The sequence below is a fragment of the Nerophis lumbriciformis genome, linkage group LG04, assembly GCF_033978685.3.
Source record: "Nerophis lumbriciformis linkage group LG04, RoL_Nlum_v2.1, whole genome shotgun sequence".
Lineage (NCBI taxonomy): Eukaryota > Metazoa > Chordata > Actinopteri > Syngnathiformes > Syngnathidae > Nerophis > Nerophis lumbriciformis.
The window spans coordinates 67,387,501-67,397,157 of record NC_084551.2 but is presented as its reverse complement, the minus strand read 5'-3'; the positions used below and the strand labels follow the sequence as shown (position 1 = coordinate 67,397,157).

Genomic DNA, 9,657 nt, shown 5'->3' with positions numbered 1-9,657 from the left:
CTTTTCTTACTGAATGTATTCTTTCTTTCTATTTTGGGAGAAAAAAAAAAAATGTACTCCATGTAATCGCAAATTATGTTAACTTAAATATTGTCTAATTATGCAAAAATATATTATCAAACAGTCATGTATTTTTAAATATAAATAAATACTAATAACAATGATTTCAAAGCAAGTTATCCATCAAATTGTGCAATGTAAAAGTAGCAATAGATTTAGTGGTAAAATTGTGAAATTGACTGTGGTTTTTACAGCATTTTTCTCTGAATGAAAAAAAACTACTTTTTTTTTTACTGTAATAAACTGTGATGTCATTTTGGCATTTACAGTAATACACCGAAAAAATATACAGTTGTTGATTTGTGGTAAAAAAAAAATAATAATAATAATAAATAATAATAAAAAAAACTGGCAGCTCAGGTGCCAACATTTTACTGTAAAATTGCATTTTTTTAATTTACGGTAAAAAAAACGAATATAAATTTTACAGTAAAATTCTGGCAACTGAGCTGCCTTTTTTTTTTTTACCATAATAACAGCAGAACTGTTTTTCCATTTACAGTAATATACACTACATTTTGAGGTAAAATTATTGAAATTTACCTTTTTTTTTTTAAAACTTTTTTTAAAATTTAAATCTACAAATAAAATGCATTAAAAATGGTGTAATAATAGTTAGAACATACTTGCCAACCTTGAGACCTCCGATTTCGGGAGGTGGGGGGTGGGGGCGTGGTCGGGGTATGGCGGGGCGTGGTTAAAAGTGGAGGAGTATATTGACAGCTAGAATTCACCAAGTCAAGTATTTCATATATATATATATATATATATACATCCTGAAAATATGCAAACAAAACTGTGTTTAGATAATTGATACTTCAAACTTGCATAAATAAATATTAAGGAATATAACATAACTTGGCTTTTGAGAGTTTCAAAATGTAATGAATAAAATGCTAAAGTTGTTGATAAACAAGCAATTATTTTAATGATTAAATATGGTCATTTTAAATGAATTATTATGATCATTTAAAATATGTTTATTTTAATGTATAATTCTATGGCTGGATGTAATAAGGAGTCAGGAAAAAATACAAATAAAATTACAATTAATTTTGATGTTTTTAGCAAAATATAGTAAACTTGTATTTAGGTTTTTTTTTTTTAATTAATAAATATATTTATTTTTAGGTAAGATAAACATAATAATATATTTATATAATTTATAATTTATCTATAATTTATCTATAATTTATCTCTAGTCTGGATTATTTAGTTCTTGTCACCCTGTTGTCCTCACTCAGGTCCGCATGGAGCTGGAGGGGGCGTGGCTTCTAGCTCCGGCTGAAAATCGGGAGATTTTCGGGAGAATATTTGTCCCGGGAGGTTTTCGGGAGAGGCGCTGAATTTCGGGAGTCTCCCGGAAAATTCGGGAGGGTTGGCAAGTATGAGTTAGAAGCACTGTTAGAAACGGCCCCCTGGGGCCCAAACAAAACTGCAATGTGGCCCTCAGTGAAAAAACCACTTTGACACCTCTGCTCTGATTTTTAATTTAAATCTACAAATAAAATGCATTAAAAATGGTGTATTAATAGTTAGAAGCACTGTTAGAAACGGCCCTCTGGGGCCCAAACAAAACTGCAATGTGGCCCTCAGTGAAAACCACTTTGACACCTCTGCTCTTAAACATGCATCATTACTAATCCCTACAAGCCACGCCTCCGTATTATCAAATCTTCATCCTTGTCTTTAAGTATTTTGCTGTTTTGTCCTTTTTACCTCACCAAATGGCAAATATACGCATCCATCCATTTACTACCGCTTGTCCCTTTTGTTCAAGTAAATATGTGAACGCTATTCAAACTATATTCTATACAACAGGAGGGCTTTGTACTTCAAAAATCACTAGTCCAAAGATCCTTTATATAACAAAGATGTTTTTTTGTTTTAATTTGTTGCAAAAATGTTAAGTCACTCACTCCCAAGTTTGGGACCGAATTCGCTGTAAACGAAAAGGTCATCTCTTGTGATATATAATTCCAGGTGGCATTCGTTGGAGCGATATTTCCGCGAAATGCCCTTAGGTTTTTGAATAAAGGATACACGCTTGAACGCATCAGCCATGCATTTGGCAAACTACTACTCGATTCACTGTCCTTGAAGGTAACACGGGTTGAACGGAAGCAGATAATGCCGAGAACCTGATCTCTATCTGTCAGGTGCAATGTATGTGTCTCCTTCTGAAAGCAGTCCGGTAACATACCGAACTGGGTTTCATGTATTTCATATTACTGCACTTAATTCACTATAAACATTTAAATTGGGGCCGGGTAGCGCTGATTTTACGGCAGTAGTCTGGCAGACAACAATCGGGGCATTTCTACTTCCGCTTTGTGGAGCTTCGCGGGAATTCTCGTTGACGCATGCGCCCTGAGTTTAATTCTTGGCGCGGGAGGAAGCGGTCAGACATGTTTATATGTCGCCCTCATTGCTAACGTTTCAATCTCAAATAACACGAAATACTCTGTTCGAATAAAAATGTGGAACCAGGGTGAGTTTGAACGCCTAAACGCTCATTTTAGTTGTTGCTACTTTTTGTTTTCTTTGGCTAACTTTAGCGCATCTTTGTTGTAGTGATGTCATTCGAATTAGCATAGCTTGTCATTGGCAACAAAGGCCGCCATTGCTCTTGACTGTTGTTTCTTTGCATTTTAGGAGGATATAATGACTCCAGTATGGCTGGGGGATACACTCAGTCGCCTGGCGGCTTTGCGTCGCCTTCCTTGTCCCAGGGAGGAGAGAAGAAAGGGGTAGGTGCTTCAATATGGGCCTTACCGATTTGAGTTTTTCTTTATTTTTGTGTTTATCATTGCTGTAATACAGTGGTCCTTTAACTTGGCTCTCCGAGTACCGCCATAATGACCAATATTAAAATAAAGTAGCGTAGTAGGCCCAAGTATTCATTAATAACAAGTAAGGCTGCAGCTAACGATTATTTTTCTATCGATTATTTTTTTCGATTAATCGGTTAATCTATAGATTATTTTTCCTTTTACCGATTATTTTTTTTAATTTAAAATGAAGATGAAAAAAATAAATGTAGGCCAGTTTTTTCAAAAGGCATGGCTTTTATTTACAAAAAAAAAAAAAAGTATGGCCACTCAGTCAACATTGACAACAACATGACAAAATATTCTGTAACAATGTAAACATTTAAAACTTTCAACATTTAACAAAATTAAAAGTAGCTTATTTGCTTTTTAATGTGCAAATATAAAAGTAAACCATCCAGTGCAAATCTTAATATTCTGCAATAGTATAAGCATTTCAAAAGTAAAAGTATTGCTTATTTTGCTTTAAAATGTGCAAAAAATAATGATAAACATCCAATACAAAAAAAGTGCAAAACAGAAATATTCTGTAACAGTGTAAACATTTCAACAAAAGTAAAAGTATTGCTTATTTGCTAAAATGTGCAAAAATAAAGATAAACATCCAATACAAAAAAGTGCAAAATGAAATATTCTGTAACAACAGTGTAAACATTTCAACAAAAGTACAATTATTGCTTATTTTTCTTAATAACACAACAATGATAGTATGATTAAAGTGAAAGTTAATTGTTGGTTTGTACATAGTATATGTAACTGTTAATGTTGTAAAAGGTATTTGCACAACTAATTAACGTTAGCGTTTGTGACACGTCTTGTGCCGTGGGGTTCTTTCAGGACCGACAGACTGAACGCCAGACGGCTTTGCCGGGTTTACAATCTTTTAATTTTACACAAAGTCTTTTCTCTTCCAAGTCTTTTCTCTTTCTTTCCTCGCTTTTCAGCTCCTCTTCCTCGCTCGCTCGCTCGCTCGTCGTCCTCTGTCTCTGTCTCTCCTCCTCTCTCGCTCCACGTCAGCTTCACTCTGGCTCCTTCCAGTCTCTCTGCTGCTCCCCTTTTCTTCAGCGAGAGGAGATTGGATGATCGTGCCAAGGTGCGCGATCACGATTGCGGCGGCGCGCCCCGCCTCGCCGCTCGCTCGCCGGCCCCGCCTCTCCACAGCGTTAAAGAGGAGCGCGTCTTTGTAAACACTGAACAGGCACGCCAAACGCTCCTCTCAGAGCGAAACGGTGCTTTAGTTTATGAATTTACAACGCAGATACAAATGACACATTCATGTTTTTGTGTAATGATGACAACGTATACTCACGCGGACGATTGACTTGTTGATGGTGATGGCAAGAACGCTGTCGGGTGTTTTCTTTTCAAAATTCTGTTCATAGCCGTTGTGCTGCTATGATAGGCCATTTCCGCTCGACACAGTGTGCATACAACAACATTATTAGGCCGTTTATTGAAATACTCCCACACTTTTGACGACTTTTGGCGTGCTTTTTTCCCCTCGCTCGCACCCCTCGCATCGTCTGCTTTGCGCTCCGCCATGACGGTAGTGTGACGTAAATATGCGACGCGTCGACGCACAAAAATGACGTCTACGTATTTACGTAACCGGTGACGTCGACGCGTCGTTTCAGCCTTAATAACAAGGCTGAGGTTTTATTTTAAAAGTACATTTAACATTTTTGGGCAATGTAATATCACACACAGTTTGTATAGTAGCAGTTCCGTGGGTGAACTGTGTAAAGCTACTACACTTTTTAGCGCTTTGATTGCTTGTCTACTGACAGATAGATAGAAGAACTAAAGATGTCCGATAATATCGGACTACCGATATTATCGGCCGATAAATGCTTTAAAATGTAACATCGGAAATTCCAGCCGGAGCTGGAAGCCACGCCCCCTCCAGCTCCATGCGGACCTGAGTGAGGACAGCCTTTTTTCATGACGGGAGGACAACAGGGTGACAAGAACTAAATCATCCAGACTAGAGATAAATTGTATTATTATGTTTATTTTACCTAAAAATAAATATATTTATTAATTAAAAAAAAAAGAAAAACTAAATAAATTTTTACTATATTTTGCTAAAAACATCAAAATTAATTGTATTTGTATTTTTTCGTGACTCCTTATTACCGTATTTTCCGCACCATAAGCCGCCCTGGGTTATAAGCCGCGCCTTCAATGAACGGCATATTTCAAAACTTTGTCCACCTATAAGCCGCCCCGTGTTATAAGCCGCATCTAACTGCGCTAAAGGAATGTCAAAAAACAGTCAGATAGGTCAGTCAAACTTTAATAATATATTAAAACCAGCGTGATGTGGGCGCGCACGGAGTCATATATCAACATGGACGGAGCTGCGTGAAAAAAGTCACCCGGCCTCTTCGCGTAAACTTACCTTAACCACTCGCTCATCTTTTCTTCATCCATCCCTTCGAGTTAGCTTTTATGATGACGCCGGCTGGAAAGGTCTCTTTTGGCAAGGTCTTCCTTTTGAATATCACCATGGGTGGAAGTTTCTGGCCATTAGCATGGCAAGCTAGAACCACAGTGAAGGATGACTTCTCATTCCCTGTGGTGCGAATATTCACCGTACGTGCTCCCGTTGTATCCACAGTGCGGTTCACAGGAATATCAAAAGTCAGTGGAACCTCGTCCATGTTGATAATGTTCTCTGGCCGGATCTTTTTTTCAGCTATCTTGTTTTTACAATATGCACGGAAAGTAGCCAGCTTTTCTTGAAAGTCTTTAGGCAGTTGCTGTGAAATAGTAGTCCGTGTGCGGATGGAGAGATTGCGTCTTTTCATGAACCGGATCCCTGTCGCTTAGTAGGAGCCATTTTGTGGTCTTTACAGATGTAAACACACAAAGGAAATGAAACGTAATATCCGCACGCTTTTTCTTCTTCTACGCGGGCGGGTGGTTGCTTACAGTAGAAGAAGAAGCGCTTCCTGTTCTATGGGGGCGGGTGCTTACCTTGGCGGTTGCTTGCGTAGAAGAAGAAGCACTTCCTCTTCTACGGGGAAAAAAGATGGCGGCTGTTTACCGTAGTTGCGAGACCTAAACTTTATGAAAATGAATCTTAATATTAATCCATATATAAAGCGCACCGGGTTATAAGGCGCACTGTCAGCTTTTGAGGAAATTTGTGGTTTTTAGGTGCGGCTTATAGTGCGGAAAATACGGTACATCCAGCCATAGAATTATACATTAAAATAAACATATTTGAAATAATTGATTTTAAATTATCATGATAATTAATTTAAAATGACCATATTTAATTATTAAAATAATTGCTTGTTTTTCAACAACTTTAGCATTTTATTCATTACATTTTGAAACTCTCAGAAGCCAAGTTATGTTATATTCCTTAATATTTATTTTTTGCAAGTTTGAGGTATCAATCATCTAAACAGTTTATTTTCATATTTTCAGGATGTAGAGATATATATATATATATATATGTGTATATATATATATATATATATATATATATATATATGTATATATATATCAATCAATCAATGTTTATTTATATAGCCCTAAATCACAAGTGTCTCAAAGGGCTGCACAAGCCACAACGACATCCTCGGTACAAAGCCCACATAAGGGCAAGGAAAAACTCACCCCAGTGGGACGTCGATGTATATATGTATGAAATACTTGACTTGGTGAATTCTAGCTGTCAATATACTCCTCCCCTCTTAACCACGCCCCGCCCTACCCCCGACCACGCCCCCCACCCCCCACCTCCCGAAATCGGAGGTCTCAAGGTTGGCAAATATGACATAAACAAGTTGAAAAACTTATTCGGCTGTTACCATTTAGTGGTCAATTGTGCGGAATATGTACTGTACTGTGCAATCTACTAATAAAAGTTTCAATCAATCGAAGATATTTGACATTAAATCGGAAACTGTCTGCGGGCCACATTCCTTATTTGAGCTGAAGTTTGGACACCCCAGAACTAATTTGGCGCTATTCTGTTAATGCCATACTTGTTTTTTTATTCCCCAGAGAACCAGAGCTACACAGATCATCCCTTGCACCGTGTCCCAGCTGATGTCCGCGACCCAGTCAGATGAGGCCTTCAGAGTCGGGGAGGTGGAAGTGGCTCAAGTGAGGAGATTCGATAATGTTTTTTTGTATTTTTTTGGAGGAGGAAAGGCAATCGCCTGCATAAGTTGTAGGTTTACTAAAAGGAAAATGCATTTGTTGTTACCTAGGTCACCATCGTAGGAATCATCAGGAGTACAGACAAGTCCATGACCAACATCCAGTACAAGGTGGACGACATGACGTCAGCCCCGATGGATGTGAAGCAGTGGGTGGACACAGATGTCAGTACTGACTGGAGAGATGACAATTTTAAAATACTTAATGTGCAAACTTTTAACTTTTGTCTCTCTGGTCCAAGGACCCTAATGTGGAGGGCGATGTGTTGCCTCCAGGCACTTACGTCAAAATTTCTGGCAACCTGCGCTCCTTTCAGGTGAGTTCCACTCTTGTTATTGTCGTCAAAGTACCTCTGCAGGTAGCGTCTTGCGGCAGTCCTTAAAACCGGAACAGGAGTAAGAGGGTGCAGGCAATCTGAGAAAGAAAAACATGAATACCGTATTTTCCGCACCATAAGGCGCCCTGGGTTATAAGCCGCGCCTTCAATGAACGGCATATTTCAAAACTTTGTCCACCTATAAGCCGCCCCGTGTTGTAAGCCGCATCTAACTGCGCTAAAGGAATGTCCAAAAAACAGTCAGATAGGTCAGTCAAACTTTAATAATATATTAAAAACCAGCGTGATGTGGGCGCGCATGGAGTCGTATATCAACATGGACGGAGCTGCGTGAAAAAAGCCACCCGGCCTCTTCGCGTAAACTTACCTTAACCACTCGCTCATCTTTTCTTCATCCATCCCTTCGAGTTAGCTTTTATGATGACGCCGGCTGGAAAGGTCTCTTTTGGCAAGGTCTTCCTTTTGAATATCACCATGGGTGGAAGTTTCTGGCCATTAGCATGGCAAGCTAGAACCACAGTGAAGGATGACTTCTCATTCCCTGTGGTGCGAATATTCACCGTACGTGCTCCCGTTGTATCCACAGTGCGGTTCACAGGAATATCAAAAGTCAGTGGAACCTCGTCCATGTTGATAATGTTCTCTGGCCGGATCTTTTTTTCAGCTATCTTGTTTTTACAATATGCACGGAAAGTAGCCAGCTTTTCTTGAAAGTCTTTAGGCAGTTGCTGTGAAATAGTAGTCCGTGTGCGGATGGAGAGATTGCGTCTTTTCATGAACCGGAAACCTGTCGCTTAGTAGGAGCCATTTTGTGGTCTTTACAGATGTAAACACACAAAGGAAATGAAACGTAATATCCGCGCCCTTCTTCTTCTTCTACGGGGGCGGGTGGTTGCTTACAGTAGAAGAAGAAGCGCTTCCTCTTCTACGGGGAAAAAAGATGGCGGCTGTTTACCGTAGTTGCGAGACCTAAACTTTATGAAAATGAATCTTAATATTAATCCATATATAAAGCGCACCGGGTTATAAGCCGCACTGTCAGCTTTTGAGTAAATTTGTGGTTTTTAGGTGCGGCTAATAGTGCGGAAAATACGGTATATATATTTATATATATATATATATATATATATATATGTCTTAATAAGGTTATCCAAAAAATAGTGCTCGATACAGTAGTAGAGCGCAATATATGTATGTGTGGGAAAAAAAATCACAAGACTACTTCATCTCTACAGGCCTGTTTCATGAGGGGTTCCCTCAATCATCAGGAGATTTTCCTGATGATTGAGGGAACCCCTCATGAAACAGGCCTGTAGAGATGAAGTAGTCTTGTGATTTTTTTTCCCACACATACATATATATATATATATATATATATATATATATATATATATATATATATATATATATATATATATATATATATATATATATATATATATTTTATATTCATTTATTATACAACATTTGAATGATATATGCTAAATGCAAATATTTCCGGTTATACTGTAGTTTTACATTTTAGGGATACTTTAAAAACAAGTTTACATTTAAATGAATTGATTAGATTTTTTGTCATTTTTAAATTAGATTTAGACCTTGTATACATTTGTTTTTAATGTTGTTTTTGTTTGTTTGTTTGTTTAAACCTATTTATGAAAAAATATATGCTTTTTTTTATGATTGCTTTATGGATTTTCATTTGAATCAACTGCCAACTCGTCGTGAAATAAATCAATGTTGATTAGTGGAAAAAGTGCTGACAGGAAGTCTCACATGAGAATAAAAGGTGATTTCCTTGGAGGAGGTAAAAGAAAAAAAGGTTGCTGGATAGTGAAAATCGCTTGTGGTCATCAGTATTTCAATGTTCCTGTTGTGTCCAGAATAACCGATCTGTGGTGGCGTTCAGCGTCAGACCCCTGGAGGACATGAATGAGATCACGTCACACATGTTGGAGGTTGTCCAGGCGCACATGGTGCTCAACAAGCCTCAGTCCTTGGTGAGGAGGCAAAACACAGAATCTGAAATCCTCCTGAAGGTTGCTAATGTGAGCGCTCGTTCGTTTTCAGGACCAGTCTAAACTGAGCGGCCCGGCCTTGGCGAGGCCTGCAGGAGGCCTGGCCGCTAACATTGACGTGGGCTACGCAGGCGCACGCGACACGGTTAACAACGGTCTAAGTGCAAATCAGAACCAGGTGGGATTACATCGAACGTCCTCGCAGAGACACGACGTCACCATCTCACGTGTC

The 9,657-nt window shown here is 38.5% G+C and overlaps 1 protein-coding gene across 1 annotated transcript in view; it reads left to right on the top strand.

Annotated features, from left to right (window-relative positions):
- Nucleotides 1–2,389: 2,389 nt before the first annotated feature.
- Nucleotides 2,390–9,657, top strand: part of rpa2 (replication protein A2) — an 11,735-nt gene continuing 4,467 nt past the window's right edge. The window contains exons 1-7 of the mRNA XM_061958800.2: nt 2,390–2,551; nt 2,716–2,810; nt 6,912–7,013; nt 7,121–7,234; nt 7,312–7,386; nt 9,291–9,407; nt 9,478–9,603. Of these exons, the coding sequence (XP_061814784.2) occupies nt 2,539–2,551; nt 2,716–2,810; nt 6,912–7,013; nt 7,121–7,234; nt 7,312–7,386; nt 9,291–9,407; nt 9,478–9,603 (642 nt within the window). The 5' untranslated portion in view covers nt 2,390–2,538. The remainder of the gene's footprint in view (nt 2,552–2,715; nt 2,811–6,911; nt 7,014–7,120; nt 7,235–7,311; nt 7,387–9,290; nt 9,408–9,477; nt 9,604–9,657) is intronic.